At 31.5% G+C, this 21,419-nt stretch overlaps 1 protein-coding gene across 1 annotated transcript in view; it reads right to left on the minus strand.

Annotated features, from left to right (window-relative positions):
* LOC108914270 (transmembrane and TPR repeat-containing protein 1-like) overlaps positions 1–20,857 on the minus strand; it is a gene marked incomplete at its 5' end in the record, with an annotated part of 84,262 nt that extends 63,405 nt beyond the window's left edge. Inside the window, 2 exons of the mRNA XM_018720043.1 lie at positions 11,888–12,052; positions 20,736–20,857. Coding sequence (XP_018575559.1) covers positions 11,888–12,052; positions 20,736–20,857 — 287 coding nt within the window. The remainder of the gene's footprint in view (positions 1–11,887; positions 12,053–20,735) is intronic.
* Between the last annotated feature and the right edge of the window lie 562 nt (positions 20,858–21,419).

Genomic DNA, 21,419 nt, shown 5'->3' on the forward strand with positions numbered 1-21,419 from the left:
CATTAGAATCAACGTATTTTTCTACTGTCATTCTACTGAATAGTACCTAAGACGTTACAACAATTTTTACTGTGAAAGAAAACCACATTGCAATTGTTCCATGAATTATAAGTACACATATAAGTATCTAGATACGATCTTCTTAATATTTAGAACTGTTAAGTTGGACAAAAGACATTTGGTTTTTTGGTAATTGTGACAGGAACAATTTTTTAGAATTATTGTAAATGTATTTGATTTTTATTTTAATACCTTAACGAATTTTATTAAAAAACGTTGTTTGTATTTTAGAGCCCTGAGGATGGTGTAAAATAACACCGAAACGTTGGCAATGATTTAAAATATAACGTTCTTTTATTTATTGATCTTTATCCCACTAAAACCTCGACTTGGATGGATAATCTAATTGAACAAATAAATTGCCTAAAATGTTGTGCTACCAGCGAAATTCCTTGTGCTGAGTTCTTGCAAATGTTGGGAAATACATACAACTGAGTTACCAGTTTTATCGAAAACTCAAGAATACGAATGATGCAAGCATTCATACGTAGTCGAAAAGTGGTTGATAATTTGCTACGTTTTGGTCGTCCTTCGACGTCTTCAATTGAAGAAAACTCGATAAAGTGAAGGAAATGATGCTTGTTATAGTTTGAGAGAGCTGCCATTTGAACTAAACATATCTCACGAATCAGTTCGCGCCGTTTACAATACAATTAAACATTTTTTGCACGAGTCAAAAAATATTTTATACAATACATAAAAATTAAGCACATAACATTTAGAATACTAACATGAGATAACCTTACACACCACATTTAAAATAACAATACTTTTTAAACTTACAACCCAGCACTTCTCAGTTTACACTACTGACAATTAAACAATAATAGTAAACTTGCAGATTTTGTTATTTTATGTCAAACTCATGGCCTACCAGATTAATAAAAAGTAAAATTGCAAAATTAAAGGGGTTTTGTTAGAAAAGTGCCAATATTTCCAAAATGTTTCATTAAAAAAATTGAGGAAATGTCCTTCGAAATTCCATTTAAGAAAAACCACCTTAAAGATGCTCCGTCCTAATGCATCACCCTGTATAATTCAAATTCAAAATATTTTTAAAATGAGAACTTTTTTAAGTACGTCACTCTCATAAAATATTTTTTTTTCGAACCTTTATAATAAGGGAGAAATTGAACTTTGTGACACTATTGGGCCACCCTGTATATATTGTTATCAAATCTCTGTACAAATATAAGGCAATTGGTTCGATAGTACCTGAGGCATGTTTTTTGTAAGTACTTTTCAACTTTTCACTCCTTACTTTTGACTTTTCTGACTATTTCCTGTTTTCAAAATTAATATTCAAAAAACAATTGGTAATCTGCACAGTGAAAATGAATAGCTGAAACTTCTTAAAATGTATAACTTTTATGTAAAGTACATTTTTTTATAAAACGAACTTATTCTTCGCTTTTCAACATTTGTAAAATATAGAGTGAAAAGTGAAAAGTTGAAACGTAGGTACTTTCAAAAAATAGGCATCCAAGCATTAGTATTAGCGGCATATTCCGTTAGTTAGATTTTATGATTAGCTGTTACAACAAAATGCTCAAAATCCTAGATTTAAATATTATGAGTAAGTTACAAATGAAGCTACTTAGGCAATGATTGGACCATCCATTTTACCAAACTGAATGGATGGTTTTCAGTATTTCGAATTTTTTCAAAATAATCTGCCAGAATTTCTTGCCCTTATATGTTCGACAACGAAAGTGGTTCTTTCACGATTAACACAATTCAAGAAATAAGGTGGATTGAACGAGAAGGATAAACTTTCGCAACTTTTGTTGGAGGTTTTCATTTTCTTTCACTCATTGTACATATATATCTAACTATGAAAATTTTGGGACCTTATATCGCTGCAAGAATGGGATATCCCCAAAACTGTAGATATGTTTTCAACTATAACATTTTTATAATTATGTTTTTACAAATTATGATATTTTTGATGAAGCATACTGTACAAATATAATGTATTTATGAATTTAAAGGGTGAATATATTTCAATTTATTAAAGGTTAACTGCAGTATTTTTTCAACGGAACGTAAATATTACGTGAAAATTTTCCATCAAAATTAAATGTACAAAAAATAACAAGCGAATCGAGATCCCTCACGGCAGAATAATTTTTTAGGCGACACATGTGAACGCTCTAATAATTTTATTAAATCTGTTAACCGGCGAAATGTTTATTTTTATGATATTTCCATAAAGTATAATTTACTTTGTTATATCCACACTGACGTCAGTGAATTCGTGGTATATACAATGAACAATGAAGAGAGAGTTAAAATAGGGTTTTTCTTCTTTTTTAATTAAATTTAATTAACATAACATAACATATAAATTATAAAAAAATATAAATTTGAGAAGAGCTCTATAATCCTAAACCCTTTTATTTTCTCATATGTTTGATTGTTAAAAAATTTAAACCATGATTGTGTTAAATCGTAGTTCAGAAGTCCAACTGATGGGATGGGCTATACTTTATTCCATTAATATTCTAAAAGGAGAATTTATATACAAAATATGTTTCTGTTTATAAATATAAAGCTATAAGATAATAATAAGCCCCACTCCTGCAGAAATCCAGAAGAAATACGAAATTTTAGAAACATCTAAACGTTTCTAAGACACCGATTGTACTGTTATATTATATCGAATATACAAAATATATTTGTATATTCGATTTCAGGCTTTATAGAAGAATTAAAAAGGATAAACAAAACATTTTGCTAATTGTAGTGAGGCTTCGTTAGTTTCTTATGAGAAAACCTAGTCGACTACGCTTTTAACGAGCTCCGAAAAGGTTAATTTATGATAAAAGATCACACCAAGACCACGAAAGTATTAGGGATGAATATCAGTCCATTCATTTAGCTAATAATCAACTTGAAGAACATGATTCCTTCGATGATAGGAAACAATATGACACCAATATTTGGCGGATTCTATCTAAGTTATTCTGAATTCTTGGACAATGATTTCGGGACTCTATAAAAAGTTTCATATCATCCGTAAATAGCAAACAGTGTACATTTAGAGCAACAATGTCATTAATGACAATTATAAAAAAGAGCCGATATTTTAGCGGATTTCAGTCCACTCAGTTCAACACACTGTTTCTTCCTACAAGTTTCATATAATCTAAAAGTAGCAAGCATTGCAGATCCAGGTCTACAACAATGTCGTTAGTAAAAGTTATAAATAAAAGAGGGTTCATTGTCAGTATAGCGCCCTGAGGAACATTAGAAGTTGCCGATACTTCAACGGGTCCATTCCATTCAATTCAACATACTCTGTCCTTCCATACAGTTAATAGTTAAAAAATGTAAGTAATGTTGATATACCGAATTGATTTAACTTGGTAATAAGCATACTGTGTTCTAGTCTATTAAAAGCCTTTGAAAAATTAGTATAGGCTTCATCCACCTGTACATTAGCATCTACAAAATAAAAAATATTAAAGTGACAGGACGACAGTATTTTACTTTATTTCTATTTCCTTTCTTGAATATCAGACGAATAGGGAGACTTTCTAGGAAAGCTGATACTACGATTAATTACAAATTTGTGTAAGTTAAGTATAATAAGTAAGTATAAGTTTAATAATATAAGTATAGTTCAGTTCGTGCCTGAGCACAGTCTCTAATAACAAAAGCTGGTATGTCATCTGGACGTTTACTAAATTTTGGTTTGTTTACTGAATGAAAGATAGCAATGGTAGGCGAATCTTCCTCGTTATAAGTGTACGTAGTTGAAGGTAAAAAAGTATGTTTCAAAAAAGTTTGCAAACCCATTGACAATATAGATATATTGTCAATAGAAATAGTTTAGATTTTATTGTTAAATCAAATTTCGATTTAAAAAATTCACTCATGTTTCCAATCGGGACCACGAAGCCGTCAAACGTCGCTTCATGCTGAACCAATCGCGATTAGAGTCGATAACGACACCCCGAAAGACATAAACTACCAGCCACGAGACCCAGATAGCGCGGTAATGTTCAACTTATTACCCAAAGTTCTCGTCGTCGCTACCAAAACCGCTCCGAACAACCACAAATTACTCTAACCGCAGCGGTCGACACCGCCAGTGGCCGATGCTGTCCACGGCGACATCGAGGCCATCACACTGCGGAAACTACCAAAATTCACTAATCTTACCAAAGTTTCCGTCGTCGTTCCCAAAAACTGCTTTGAGCAGTCCAAAATCACTCCATCGCAGCAGTCGACACCGCCAGAGACCGATTTAAAGGAAGTAGATCCGTTCTAGGTTCGGATTTTCGGGACTCAAAGTTCCACAAATTAGATGAACTCCGATTTGGACGGAAACAAAATACTGCAAAGAAACCCATGGAGAAAACACCCAAGGTGATGGTTCATCCCCGTAGCTAGAAATCGGAAGGGCAGTTACATCCAAAAGCGACAATGATGCCGCACTAAGGCGGACTCCACAGCAGAGCCACTCGCAGAGCAGCCATATTTTGTGACCGAACGTCCACCCGATCTATCCCCGATTCTGTAAACAGTGTTTAGAACCTGGCCAGGGTTTGTACTCGTTGTTGCCACTGCCGTCAATTAAAATGATAGCAGATGTTCGTCGTAATGCGTGTCCACTGTACCCTTTCCAGCTTCTAAAATTTTGCCACATTTTACGAGACAGCACTAATTTTATTACACTTTCCACTAACATATCTGAGAAATAATCCACGTCCTACCAATCGGGTGGACATAAAGCAACATATTTTCGACAAAAACTTAAACAATTGTCTCCCAGCATAGTAAAAGAAACGTGGTCTGTTGGTTTTGATATTGGGAATTTTTATAATTAAGGCAGATTTCACATCTTCAACATTATCAATTATTAAATTGACTAATTCATCAGAACGGCATCCGCCTGCAGCCCCCAATATTGGGACGACCTATAAAGAAGCTTTTTAATAAATTTTGTCTTTTATTTTTAAAGCGTTTACCTTTATCAGCAAATATAAATTATCAGGTGCACTATTCAAAAAGCAATCAACTTGCTCCTTTGTAAATATTAGCGATTTTTTCGGAACGTATCCCTCATTTTGTCTCTTGAGAAAAACACATAACTTTGAACATTTGCCCCCCTTTCTTTAAATCCAACTATGACCGCAACATTGATTATTGAGACCAAAGCGTTGACTGCTTCATTTTATTTGCTAAGTCTAAGAAATACACCATCAATACATTTTCTGAATACAACTTAATGTTTTTTTCTTTACACCAATCCATAAAACGTTGGTACACATTCATAAATTGTTCGACATTTCTTTGGGAGAAGATGCAAAGGAACCTCTTTCGCACACTCCAGTTTCTCCTCAGGTACTCCTAAATCTTCATTAAATTCCATTTTTACAGAGTTTTCAGCAAATTGAACCACAAACAATCACAAATGACCTCAATTAGCAAGATGGCAACTAATGCTCGACAAAGTATCCTACTTACCTACTTTGCTTTATTATCCAAATTTGGTTTGAATAATTTCAAAGCACAAATTAATAAATTAACTGGGGTATTTCGGTTAGAGAAAAAATAGCATGTTTATTATGATTAAATTATGATTATGATTTTTTGGATCGCAATTTTGCTCGCCACAAAAGTAACACCTTTAATCCCAATATAACAATAGGTAGACATACTACAATATCATCTAAATAAATAGCAATGTCCTTTTTAGTTCCCACATTAAAATTATTATAAATCACTAAATTATTCAACTATGATTTATAATTACGCCATAATCTATGTTTCCTTTAAATTTCTTGATGTTTTAACTATTCTGTCATTATGAGAGTATCGTCATAACATACAAATAAAATAGTTATTTTCTGGTTTAGTTTTTGGCTCATGACACAGCCTGTATTTTAAACTGTCTTTCTGTTTCAGGAAAATAAGAATATACTCCACTTTTGGAAGTCAATCGACTACGCTTGATTAAGCGTAAACACCCTTTCCACTACAATTTAAGCAGGAAAGGCAGTAAAGCTTTCATTGTGTACACCGAGGTAAAAGTAAAATAGACAATAAAAATTTTACTGCCGAGCTTTTTCTGTTCTGAGCTTATGGTATGCTAATATATACTTTCTTTTCGGCTTATAGGGCGCTGTTTATCCTTCAGTCAATTCATCCAACAAAAATAGCTGGAACGAGTTCTTCAGAGTACATGCACTTAACCATTTTTGTTAGTAAAAAGCTTACTGTGAGTTTTTGTTGAACTTCATACAGTGCACGGGACAACTGATTAAAAAATTGTGTTTGATGTTTTGCTGCAGTTCTGAAATGAATTGTGAAACAAGCTGTGGTTTTAATATCGTGAAATCTATCGTTTTAGATCATAATTTCACGGAGTAACGGGAGAACATTACCTTTAATACTTCTAACCAATAAAACTTCTCTAAAAATTTATTGTAAAAAGTCATTTTTCATTACATGAGCGTAGCGAGTAAGACACGAGAGTGCAATAAAGGGACCTTTTACACGTGTATCTTCTATCCGTTATAATTTTACAAGGTCACCTACAACGCTTGCAGATACGGGAGGAAACGATTTAAAGTTGAATTTGAATTGTTGAATTGTTAAAAATAGATAATGAATAAAATACTGTTTTTTTTTACAAACGCTTTAACAGAAATCTTTCAATAAAGGCATATAACAAAGACATTCAATTTTGTTGTTAAACTATGTAATGCAGAAAATTTAGAAGAAGAATAAATAAATGCTCACCTGACTTAACAAAAAAACGAATATTCTGAGGCCCATGACAGTTAAGGTTCGATGTTGCCACTTGAGGTTGCACTGACTCACGTATTTTTTGTATGAATGTTAAAAATTGCAGAACTTGGTGCAAGCGATTCGCATACATTTATTCTGACGTAACATTTTGTTCAAATTCCCTGCGTACCAATGTTTTGTAGATTTTTTTTGTATTTTTGTTCAAAACGTGGTTGAAAATCAAAAAAAAGTGAGAAAATATTTGTTAAGTGTTTGCTGATCTATATACAGGGTAATCTTTTATTCTTTGGTGAATTTTAAGGGGTCCTTCGTATAAAATTTTTATCTAGGACGCTTCGTTAAAAAGATACAGGATGTTAAACTTCAAAAAATATTTTTAAGTTTTTTAAATAATTAATTTAATTTTTCGAAAAAAAACCTGATTTTCAAGTAAAATTTTAAAAAACGAGTTAAAACACTTTTATTTAAATGACATGACAAACACTAATCGTTCGGTTATTTATTCGAATAAAGAAATTAATAACATTAGTCATCATTTTAATTATATTATTTGAGTAAATACTCAAAAATACCTCCATTTGCACGAACACAGGCGCGACATCATTTTAGTAACGAAAATGTAATTTGTTCGAAATTTATTGTTGTTTGCATAATTTATTCTTGCTTCTAACTGCTCAGTCTATTAGACCAAGCAAATTAAATTTTTACTCGAAAAAAGTCCTATCCGCTAGATTATTGTAAAATTGTCTAAAGGAACATAATACAAGACATCTCTCGTCTCGTGAGTCAAAAACATTTATTAGCTAACTTTTCTATTTAAACAAATAAGTGAGGAAAACAGTTTTTTCACTTTGCAGGGAAAACCATCAATTTTAGCGAAAAGTGACTCTCATACCGCTTATAGGGATTAAAATTATCTACAAAATGAGACTAGTTAAATTAAAATCGGTTAATAAACAAAAAAGTTATTGCAAAAAAACAAGAATAGTGCCCATTTTTTCATTTGTTTATAACAATAGCATTTACTGTTAAAATTTTATAAAGCCTATGACAAGTTGAGGGTTTTGTCATACTTTAAAAGTGTGCCAAAAGTGGGCGCTGTAGGTGCAATAGTTTTCGCACAGTTCTATTTGTTTATAGCGGAGGCTTCAAAAGTTATAAACTTTAAGCCTTCGTACAGGCGTTAATTTTCAATCAAACATGATTCTGAAAGCGTCATTGTAATCTTAAAGATGCAATTAAGCGACCGTTTTTTTGACATTAACATTCTCAAATTGTGCATTAAAAAACCGTGCGTTTTTCGCTTATAAACAATTTGAATAACATCGTTGCTATTTATGCTATCTCACCGAAAATAGATGCAGTGGATAGCTGGCAAAAAAATACAGTTTTAAAATAAAAAAGTACCCTCTACGACCAACAGGAGTCAAGATAAGAATTTAAAAAAAAGCGTAGCGCAATTGTTTATAAATATTAAGACTTGAATTTTTCGCAAAATAAAGTTTACGACGTAAACTACGATTTCCTGTGAATTGCATTGAATAATGTGGAAAATTAACGACTCACGAGCCCTTTGAAGAGAAGGTACTCACTAAGTAAACTGTCCGGCGGCCGTCGGCGTGGTGGTGGGGGAAGCTCGTCCAAGCGGTCGCGCGGGCAAGAAAAGTTAAATAAAAAGTTCAAATAAGTGCACGCTGTAAATTTTGCAATATCTCGGCTTCTATTCATCGTAGAAACTTATTTTTTTTAAACTAGGGTAGCTCGACGAAAAAATTACAATGGGCATATTTACGAATTCGTAGAATAGCCCTGAACCCCAGAAAAAATGCGTCCTTTATACTTAATTTTTTTAATTTTCAATAATGTCACAAAAATTATTGTTAAACGAAATATTAATTAAAATTTCAATTTCGGAATTATTTTACTATTATTAAATATATAAATGATGCCCTCGTTCATTTAAAACATTATTTTTTTACATATTTATTTTACAAAGTAAACTTGTTTTTTCAATATTTTGTTGGCTATTTAATTTACGATTTAAATGTAAAATTAAAGTAAAAACTTAAAAAAAAATATTTTCAAATAATTATTTATTGTTAAAAGATTTAAATAAGAATAAAAAGCATTTGAATTTATTGCAAAATTTTCAAAATTAAAAAATAATAAAAATAATGCGGTCGATAAAATTACAATTTTAACTTCCTGAAATTTTAATATTTAAAGTTTTTTTATTATACTTATTACTAATTTTATAAACAAAATCAAAATTAATTCAAAACATATTAATCACAACCATTTTCAATAATAGATATAAATAATGCATTATAATATACAATTTAAAATTTAAAATTTTTTCTATTTTTATGAGAAATAATAATTTGAAAATAATTTATGAATTTTTACTTTAATTTTACATTTAAATCGTAATTAAGTAGCTAAAAAAATATTGAAAAAACAAGTTTACTTTGCCTTAATATGTAAAAGAAATAACTTTTTAAATGAACGATAGCTTCATTTATTTATTTAATAATAGTAAAATAATTCCGAAATTGAAATTTTAATTAATATTTCGTTTAACAATGATTTTTGTGACATTTTTATAAATTAAAAAAAAATTAATTATAAAAGATACATTTTTTCTGGGGTTCAGGGCTATTCTACGAATTCGTAAATATGTCCATTGCTATTTTTTCGTCGAGCTACCCCAGTTTAAAAAAAAATAAGTTTCTACGATGAATAGAAGACGAGATATTGCAAAATTTACAGCGCGCACTTATTTGAACTTTGGATTTAAGTTTTCTTGCCCGCGCGACCGCTTGGAGGAGCTTCCTCCACCACCACGCCGCCGGCCGCCGGACAGTTTACTTAGTGAGTACGTTCTCTTTAAAGGGCTCGTGAGTCGTTAATTTTCCACATTTTTCAATGTAATTCACGGGAAATCGTAGTTTACGTCGTAAACTTTATATTGCGAAAAATTTAAGTCTTAATATTTATAAACAATTGCGCTACGATTTAAAAAAAAATCTTATCTTGGTTCCTGTTGGTCGTAGAGGGTACGTTTTTTATTTTAAAACTGTATTTTTTTGCCAGCTATCCACTGCATCTATTTTCGGTGAGATAGCATAAATACTAAGAATGTTATTCAAATTGTTTATAAGCGAAAAACGCAGGGTTTTTTAATGCACAATTTGAGAATGTTAATGTCAAAAAAACGGTCGCTTAATTGCATCTTTAAGATTACAATGACGCTTTCAGAATCATGTTTGATTGAAAATTAACGCCTGTACGAAGGCTTAAAGTTTATAACTTTTGAAGCCTCCGCTATAAACAAATAGAACTGTGCGAAAACTATTGCACCTACAGCGCCCACTTTTGGCACACTTTTAAAGTATGACAAAACCCTCAACTTGTCATAGGCTTTATAAAATTTTAACAGTAAATGCTATTGTTATAAACAAATGAAAAAATGGGCACTATTCTTGTTTTTTGCAATAACTTTTTTGTTTATTAACCGATTTTAATTTAACTAGTCTCATTTTGTAGATAATTTTAATCCCTATAAGCGGTATGAGAGTCACTTTTCGCTAAAATTGATGGTTTTCCCTGCAAAGTGAAAAAACTGTTTTCCTCACTTATTTGTTTAAATAGAAAAGTTAGCTAATAAATGTTTTTGACTCACGAGACGAGAGATGTCTTGTATTATGTTCCTTTAGACAATTTTACAATAATCTAGCGGATAGGACTTATTACGAGTAAAAATTTAATTTGCTTGGTCTAATAGACTGAGCGGTACAAAATTGAAAGACGAATTCGAAAATATTACAATTGTTACCGTAAAGCAGTGGCCACTATTTTATTTAGAGAAATATGCCACCGATACCCTGTATCTTTACTGTCTGTCACAATGTTTACATAAATACATGTGGCCAATTTCAAATTATTTCATTACAAGTTTTTAAATTATTAAAAAAAAATATTTTTATAAGTTTAACACCCTGTGTCTTTTATTATTATATAGTATTTTGTGCAAAATTCTTTCTAAACTGCCCGGGTTCTTCTGGCTGTGTCATCTGCCCATATTTCTTGTAAGGATGCTACTTTTGAGACTTCAGAGTTCTGTGAAGTGAGGACTTCGACAAGTTGAATTTGGCTGAGATAGATCTAATGGATGAGTGAGGATTTTCGGTAACGGCGGGCATCACATTTTCATGGTCATTCTCGCTTACCGTTCTTCGCCTTCCTGATCCAGGTAAATCTTTTATACTTCCGGGTTCTTCAAACTTTTTGGATACTTTACTTATTGTAGTTCGGCTAATTCTGGATACTTATGGTGAAATAAGTCACATACCTCCTGTTGACTACGGATATTATCCTCACATCCAATCATAATTCAAGTCTCTATTTTTTGCATAAATGGCAACCATTTTTCAAAATAATTTAACAACGAATGAATTGGAACTAAAACGAATCACGTTATACCTAAGACACCCTGGTAAAATTTATTTATTTATCGATGTTTTTTTTTTTGAAAAAGTAAGTAAATTAATAAAGCGTAGGTACGTTTTTGAAAGTACAAAAGAGACTTTGACTATTGTTTGAAATAATCGTCAGTACGACATAAAAGACAGTTTTTTACATTTTTTTGACAATTATGACGAAAACGTACCTTTACTTAATATCGTAAAATTTTTTTTTAATACTTATCAAACATTTATCACATTCATTTTTATAATATTCCACTAAACACATTCTGATTCACATTTGGAAATTAAATTTAATTTTAATGTAAAACATAGATCTTGCCCCTAATAAAGAAAAAATATAAACAAAGATACGAACGATAATGTAAAAATCCTTTCTTGTTTGTGTGTTATTAATATTCTTTAAAATATAATTTTAGAGTATTTATAAAAAAAATTGACTTCAAACACAGGCACAGGACCCCTCCCACTTGCACACTTTTACATACGTTTTAAACATGTTTGGTCCCATATACTTTTGTGCAGCGCAGTTAGCGAAAAAATTAGAGGGAAATGGGTTAGAAAGAAATGTTAATATCTACCTCAGTAGAGACTCCCTGGATCGCCAGTCTCTATTCCTCACAACAGTTCTTAGGCATCCCGTCGTTAACAGCAACATAACGAAACACACTATTGTTTGGCGGTGGGAAGAATAGAAACTCCACAATACTTGGATTCCATAGACCACTAGAAGGATGCAACCTAGGCTGAAACAAAAATTCCAAAGATAAGTTAATTTTTTCGCACGGGTTCGAATAACGTCAATAATTACATTAATTTTAGGATTAAAGAAAATTTGAAAATGTAATTAGGTACTTTCTCCACGATAAAAAATAAACTTCCGATATTAGTTGTAGAAAAAATTTTCAGTTCATCAGTTAGATCTATTTGAGTTGCTGAAAAAATAAATATACAGGGTGTTCCTAAATAAGTGTCGCAACGGAAAGCTGTAAATTCCTCTTGAAAAAAGAAACATTTTTTTCCTCTTCCATTTTTCTCTCCGGGCTTTCGTTTTCGAGATACACGGTGTCAAAACTATAATTTTTTTTTAGTTTTTCGCCAATATCTTAGGAATCGTTTGAACTACAGGACTGAGCTTTTGTACACACATTACCACTATTAATAACTACTTTTTCGCACCCTTCTCGAATTAATTGGACGTGCCAGTGGTGGAGATTTTAAGGTATCGTAAGGGTTTCCCCCCCCCTAAATTTTACACCACTGGAAAAACTGACTTTTGACAGCAAATTCTAAAGCGGCAATGAATTTTACACAATAAGAGTTTTCTTGGTTCATTGCTCTAAAGTCAACCGTTTTCAAGAAAAATGACTTTTTATGAACAAGAGCAAACATTTTGCTAACGTTTCGAAAATCTTTTGAAATTCAAAAAATAGGTAGTAATAATTAACAATTTTAACGAAATTTAACAACAGATAGGATTTTAACTTTTTTTATCAATTTGGCGAGTAAAATTTACAGAAACTATTCAAAATTATCTTCTAATCATGTTTCTTTCTGCCGCTGCGGTTTCACCTCTATCGGTCAACTTTTCGATAGTATTGACATGGATTTCATAAACGATGCATTTCGTTCTTCGGATGTTCTGTTCAGTTACTTGCACTTGCAAAATGTTCAAAATGCAAAATGCAAAATGTAAAAAATTTTCGAAACGTTAGCAAAATGTTTGCTTTTGTTCATAAAAAGTCATTTTTCTTGAAAACGGTTGACTTTAGAGCAATGAACCAAGAGAACTCTTATTGTGTAAAATTCATTGGCGCTTTAGAATTTGCTGTCAAAAGTCAGTTTTTCCAGTGGCATAAAATTTAGGGGGGGGGGGGGAACCCTTATGATACCTTAAAATCTCCACCACTGGCACGTCCAATGAATTCGAAAAGGGTGCGAAAAAGTAGCTATTAATAGTGGTAATGTGTGTACAAAATCTCAGTCCTGTAGTTCAAACGATTCCTAAGATATTGGCGAAAAACTAAAAAAAAAATTAAGTTTTGACACCGTGTATCTCGAAAACGAAAGCCCGGAGAGAAAAATGGAAGAGGAAAAAAATGTTTCTTTTTTGAAGAGGAATTTACAGTGTTCCGTTGCGACACATATTTAGGAACACCCTGTATATAAATAAATATCTACAGGGTAGTTCCGAGGTAATGGGCCAAAATTCACGTATAGAATCCCCAAGAAAAAATATTGCGATATAGCTGAACTTACCTTAGTTCAAAAGTTGATAGTTAAAAAGATACAGGGTGTTAAATGTTAAATATTAATTCAGTTCTTTTTTTCATTTATTCCTTAACAAATGCAAATATCCTCACAAAATTTTGGGGATTGGAGTTCGTTGAGTAGAGGAATTGAAATCTGTTCACATTTTGGTTAAAGTTCACAGAGGGCGCTAGCTGCAATAGATTGAATGTGTTAAAAACTACAACTTTTTTGTACTTTAAGGTATCTCATCTTTGGTATCATAATCTTATTTTCCAACTTTTTTTACACAAAAAAGGTATACTTTATGAAAGTAACTATCTCGCACCGTTTTCGAGATATTTGGCTTTAAAGCTTCCATTGCTGTTGCATTAAATTACAATTAAGTAGGTACCTACAGGTATTATTAATTTAGCGGCAAAGTTTCTTAAGTAGGATTTGGAGGAAAATCAAATAATTGACGTTGTCCACTTGGCTTATTTAGGTATGCAATTAGTTCTATTAAGTATTATTCGTACCTAATTAAAATTACAACTTAGCTTATAATTTAAATTTTATACACGTTTATACATAAATGTGGGATAGTTTTTGGAGCTACATGAATTCAGTTGTTTATGGAGAAACTATAAACACCTGAGAAAAACTTTAGCAACAGATTTTAAATGCTGCAAAGTCAATTCGCGTTAAGGATTTATACTTTAAAATAAGACAATTTTTTTAATAAACGCGCTGATAAATGTATTGAACTTAGAGGTGGACATTTTGAGCAATTATTGTCAAAAAGGCATATTTTTTTACTAATGTTTACTATTTTACTGTTCATTACAATTTTTTATTCTAAATAAACCCTTGTTTTTGACATTTCTGAATTATTTTCATTATTTCAACTATTAGCATTGGCAGTTTCAAAGTCAAATATATCGGAAACGGTGCGGGACAGCTACTTTCTTAAAGTCTACCTTTTTTGTTTAAAAAAAGTTGGAAAATAAGAATTTGATACCAAATATTAGATACCTTAAAGTAGAAAAAAGTTATGTCGTTTCCAACCCATTCAATCTACGACAGCTGGCGCCCTCTATGAACTATAACCAAAATGTGAACAAATTTCGATTCCTCTATCCAAAGAACCCCAAACCCCAAAATTTTGTGTAGATATTTGCATTTATTAAGAAATAAATGGAAATAAACTAAAATAATATTTTACATTTAACACCATGTATCTCCTTAACTATCAACTTTTCGACTAAGGTAAGTTCGGCTAAATCGCAATATTTTTGCTTGAAGAATCTACCCATGAATTTTGGCCCATTACCTCGGGACCACCCTGTATAAATAATATATGCTTATAAAAACTTAGAAGAGTAACTATTCTTCATTTAATTTATTTTAAGAAAGTCATATTGCTCTAAAAAAAATGCTTGGACTAGTTTGTTATCATCAAATAGTTAATAAAAACTGTAGGAGTAAGGTATAATAGTTTTTGCCAGTTGCTGCAGTTTGCAGTAAGATGATAGTTTTATATTATCTTTTTACAAACGAACGTCAAAGTTTACCTTTAAATATTATAGACACAACCACAATTTACATTGAAAAGTTTGCCTGAGAAAGTAATGAGTTTTTAAGGAAACTTGTTTATCGAACTCAGTTGAAAGGGTATATTATAAACGTATTATTAGAAAGTTGGTAGACAGACAATTTTCTTTGAAAGTCGATGTCAAAACTAAACTTGGTTTTCCTTTGAACGTGCTAGATTACTTTAGTAGTTAATAACGGGTAGCTTGTTAGTGGTATATTTTGGTATTTCATCGTTACCAACTCCACGTATATCTGTAAAATATGGAATAGGTAATAAAGTTGAGTCTGGTTTAATCTACTTTTTTACTACTACGTCTAAATTGAACGGGTGATTCAGAACTTATCAAAAAAAAATTCTGGATGTACAGGGGACCCTTACAAATACAATTTTGTAAAGAAAAAATCAAAAAGGTCAATTCGAAATTGATTTAAAAATACACTTCTGCACGGCACTGGAAACTGGTCCACTGTAAAACCTGACCTCGCATAATGCGACCGGTATGGCGGCGTGATAAAAACGGACAAAAACTTTCGCAAGGAAAGAAATATGTAAATAGAATTTTATCGCACCTATTTTATATCGGCATATTCAAATGCTTTTGCCTTTATTAATTATTAATAAAATTAATTTGTGTTTTTAAATAATAAAATCATTTGACATACCCGATGCTGCAACAGCAATTGTTCAAAATTTTATCAACTCACGTGTAAACCCATTTGGGTCCGTCTTACTCACTTTCTACGAACTAACACACATGATATCTTGTTTCACCATAACACAAACGCTTCACCATAAATTAAAACGATATCCATCAACTCCGAGTACACGCAAACCATTTTTGACACTAACTACCCATTTTTGACATCAACTACTAAAAACGTATTATAAAAACCACAGATAACAGGTAAATATCGCAACGACGATTGCAAAATCCGAATTCAGTATTCGGAGTCGATGAGGCCACGTGGCGAATGATGCTAGAGACTACAGTTGTCCAGCTATGTAGTGGTTTAATGTGCTATAACTTCAATAATTTTTTTCTCAGAAACTATAAGGATTTTACAATTTTTTTTTTACAATATTGACTCCATTTCTCATGCCGCATCTATTCCCAAATTTTTTTGGATACGTTGTGAATCACCCTGTATAACTGATTTACTATTCAAGTAGGGTACAAGTTTTGGGAATCTTTTTGTATTAATATTTGCATTAACATTCAATTAGCCCGGTGAAAATAGACATTCAGGGTTACAATAATTCGCATGTAGCTGAAAATTGGAACGAATGAAGTTCCATTAGATAATTATCAATCAATCAGAATAGTTTTCCCCAATTACTCATAGTTTACACCGCTTTCATCATTTTCAATAGTACCATTTGTTATTTAATACAATATTATTTAATTAAACAGGACCACTGTAGATCGTGGAATAGTCCTACCGGGGAAATCACGTTAAAAAAACACGCCAAGTAAACTATCTCATAGGTGACGTGGAAACTTGTGCATATTACACAACCTTTTCAACTTTTTGAATCGCTATATCTCAGAAATGGTGATTCTTAAGGAAAAAAGTGTAAGAATAATTTTTATAGATAATTGTCTGATCTATTTTTATGATAAAACTTTGGCAGAAAGATGCAAAAAACCCATATTTGCGAACTTTGACCTTGAATAAATTTTTTGCAGATGTGAAATTGATGGGGACTTTTCACATTTCATTTATAATGACGTTCCCAACATTCACACTAATTTTCAGCTTTATGCGAATTATTGTAAGCTTACCCCTATTTTTTAAACTACTTTGACCAGGTTAAATGTACTTTTTAACATAGATTGGCCATAATGTTGGAGATTCCACTTTCACGATCGTTTACTCAAAATAAACTAGTAACATAGTTTCAGATGTTTAAAGCATTAAAGCTACTTCATATTGTCTTGCAGATTTTTTAAGATTAAATTTTGACGCTGAATTTTTTGCGGTTCTAGATAATTTCACGGGGCAAATATTCTTCAACATATTTGAAAAATACTTTTCGCTTGCCACTTCAATCATACTTATATAGAGACCAGAATCAAATGAAAATTGATTTATGGCATACTAATTTCTAACTCTTACTATAAACGTCGAATTTATTTATCATAAATATGAAGATGTTGTGTCCTCCTTTCACCAATTTTAACAAATTTTCAAAGTATTTTTCGAAAAAATATTGTTTAATATACAATATGTACATACACAAAGTCGCTTTTATGTTCTCGAATAGTTTTCTCTACAGGGTGTGAGATAACGAATGTTATATGCTTTAAGGGTATAATCTAGAACCCAAAAAATATTGCCGATTTAACCAAATTTGCTTAAACAAAAAATGTCGCAAAAAAAATTACAATAACATTTTTGTAAGTTTAAATTTTTACACGCAACTATCAGAAATAGGTAGATAATTTTATTCTACACAAAAAATGTATACCTATCAAAAGTCGAAATTATGCTCGGTTATGATATTACAGAAAATATTTATTAACACAAAGACATAGTGTTGTTAATACTACGACGATTTTTTTCTACACCATTTAATTTATTATTTAAAATAATAAAAAATTGCTTTTGAACTTTTTTTGCCTTTGATTTTCAGACACGAACAAAATTTACCTTTCAAATTTTATTTACCTCCTATGATATTGCCACGACAAAGACAAAAAATTATGTTAGCTATTGTCGCCCTCATAGTATCGTTCTGAATAACTCGCATGCTTGTGTGAAAGATAAGTTGGTCGGGGGTTGAAAAGAAAATTACTATTATTTATTGTTATTATACAGGGTGTCTCATAATTAGCTGCCAACCCTGAACAGGCCGATTCTATGATCAAAACTAAGTAAAAAAGTTCATATGAACATGGGTCCGGAAATGCTTCCTAAGGGCACAGGGACCCATTGAAGAGGGAGGAATGGAAATCATTTTTTTGCAATATCTCTCAATCGCGTTGTGATAAATGAATGAAATTTGGTATACACAGCTAAATTTTGATGAGCAATTTGATGGAGTAATCCATTTATTTCCACAAGGTCCATTGGGGTGGGTACGGGGGAGCCTTGGTACTTTGCGTGTGTAACTTTTTCATCTTTGACTTTTTAACAAATTGGACAGCAAATTCCGTTTTCCCGAACTGTTTTACGTTAAAAAGGTACGCTTGTTTCAAATAGTTATCTTTAACGGTTTCTGAGATAATCGCTCTTGAATTAATCGCACATTGGTCAATTTCATAGTAATTTGAACAAAAAATAATAATAATAATTTTCCTTTCCTCTCTTTTCCATTTAAAGGATTAATTTTAATTTAATTTAATTTTTTATAATTATTTTTTATTAAAATTAGATTAAATTTAAACAAAAAAAATTGTTTGTTTAAATTACTACGTAAGTAACTTAAATGGGGGTAAAGTTGCATAATCAGGGGACTAACATTATGCCTCTAAAAAATCAAGGAAGACTAACATGATGAGTATTCGAAATATTTGAAAAAAAAAACGAAATTTTTGAAACCCGTTTTTGTTTAATTTCAGCCTTGTTTGAGGTGGTATTGAAAAAAGAAGAACACTTTCTCATGCCAACTTTTTGCCCTCTATCGAATGACATAATTATTTTTTATATGTATCATTTCGTCTCTTCAGGCTCATCATTAAGTAAATAAGTTCATTTTTTGAATACGGCCCTAGAAATATCACTTTTTGCAAGCTTTCTTGACCCAGCCCGAACCAGATTAAGACGTTTTGTTTAGAAAAATTCATCTTCATTGTGTCGTTAGACCTTATGAAATCCACCTAATTATTTAAACTATTACCATTACACGTTACAATAAAACATTATTAGAATTTTAATCCAGTGTTTGTAGTTATTTCCAGGTTTCTCGAGTGCTCAAAATTCAAATTTCGATCTAATTTTTTTCAGGATATTGATACAAATACATCTGACATGCTCTTTCACAGCTGCAGTGACAGGTATAATAAATTCAAATAATCATATTAAGCTTATCTTCATTTTCAACATTTGCAAAAACGGAAAACGCTTAGTGTAATTTTTTAAAGTATAATATTCATTTGGGATTTTGGTTGTTCATATGCATTTTTAAGAATTAATTTGTCATAATGAAATTAAAATTGTAATAATGTTTTAATTTTGATGAAGCCACTTATCGAGTTATTTATGACCAGATGATGGTATTAGTTTAAGTAACTAGGTGGATCTCACAGGGTGAACACTTAGAGTGAACGATAATTCAATAAACGAAAATCTAAATAAAGAATTTAGATAAATTTGGAACGAATACATTGAAGATGAATTTTTCGAGACAAAACTTCTTAATCTGGTTCGAGCTGAGACAGTACAGTATTGGGGGCCATGAAGGCTTGCAACAAATGTAACCAAGTATTTACAGAGTCGTATTTAAAAAAATGAAGTTGACGGTGGTTCTGAAGGGACGAAACGTTACATATAAAAATTGATTATCCCATTTGATAGCAGGCAAAAAATTGTCATGAGTAAGTGTTCTTCTTTTCTCAATATCAATATCAATCTTCAAACAAGGCTGAAATGAAACAAAAACGGATTTCCAAAATTTCGGTTTTTTTCAAACATTTCGAAATTTAATCATGTTAGCCTTGATTTTTAGAGGCATAACTTTGGTCCCCTGATTATGCAACTTTGCCCTCATTTAAGTTACTTCGTATCTCTTATTGTTTCCGAGATCCCTGTAGTGAGAAGCAAATTTGTAACAGCCTGTATAGATACCTCAAACTAATTTGTATAAAAAATTCAGACAAGTTGACCAAAATTGCACACACTATTATGTATGTTTATAATCAATAGTTTTAACAATCACCTAACATTTAATAAACTTTTCTATAGCAAAGTTTAAAGGACCTCGCACTGTCTTTATGAAAATGTGGGTTCGGTCAAATTGGCTAAAATTGTGGTAAGTTGTTGGTTCTATGTTAGAGAACAAAAGTCTCCACAGTATTTGGGTTCGAAAATCTATTATTTCCTACTTACAGTGGTCCGAGTCAGTTCTGTTGATGATGGCTGCAAAGTAATACGAGTAGAATATTGCAATAAAAACAGTAACTCTTATAAAGCGTTTTTTTCAAAAAAATATATTGTGCTACTTTCAGAACCAGAGTGGAGACTGGTACAGCAGCCAGTTTGGTAAATTTGGTATATTTGGTTTCTGCTATAACTAGGAAAGAATTGATTTTCAGACTCAATACATACTCATACATACAGGGGAAGCTTTTAGTCAGTAACACAAAACCAATAACTTACCACAATTTCAGTCAATTTCACCTAGCCCACGTTTTCATAAAGACAGTGCCGGATCCTTTAAAGTTCCAGTTGGGCAAATTGGGCAATTACATATATAAAATGAGTAATGGTAATTTTTGTCACTTAAGAATAAGACGCTTTGACGAGACGTCGTTTTATCTCTTTTTCTGTGTATTGAAATATGAATAAAATTTATGGCTCTCCCGTCCAACTACTTATGCGTCAACCTTCTGACAAATTCCATTCAAAGGAAAGCACATAAAAATATATATATGTTCCACCTACCTAGGGATATAAAGTACTCTTTCAGCTACCACGAATCCAACAGTCACCAGTAAATTCGTAGCCGGCAGGAAAGGGAAAACAAGAAGAATCAGCCCCAAGACAATAGGGGTGTGCCTTTGACTCTGGAAACAAAAGAAAGTATAAAACTCCTGCAGCCGAGTATTATTTTATTGAACGTAAGATTAAATTAGATATCAAAGAAAGCGTTGTATTATAAATAAGGGGCGCTGTGCAGCGGGATGATGGATGGAGGGAGACTGTTCTGCCTTTGAAATATTTAAAGTTACAAATTACAAAAAAAGTAGGGGATGTATCCTACAATTATAAAACTTTCCTCAAATCTGATATTTTTTGAAATTTTATATGCTACTTTAATTATCTAAGAATTCATGGTATATTTTCATTTATTACTTTATTGTTTATGTGTTTAAAGAATCCCTGTAGGTTCAACCAAGAGTTGTGTAATAAGCGTCCTTTTATTAAATTTCCAATAAAAAATACTGCTGATACGATTTTAAAAATATTGGCTCATAAAAAATCGTAAATATTGAGAATATATTTCGAGGTTATGGTTTCCAAATACGCCCATTATAGTCCAACCAAATTACACTTGGAGAAAAAAAAAAATGTTACCAGGACTTTTATAAGTGGAAATGGTAAAAGGGCTTATAATAAACCTAAAAA

Source organism: Anoplophora glabripennis, unplaced genomic scaffold (assembly GCF_000390285.2).
Source record: "Anoplophora glabripennis isolate ALB-LARVAE unplaced genomic scaffold, Agla_2.0 scaffold954, whole genome shotgun sequence".
Taxonomy (NCBI): Eukaryota; Metazoa; Arthropoda; class Insecta; order Coleoptera; family Cerambycidae; genus Anoplophora; species Anoplophora glabripennis.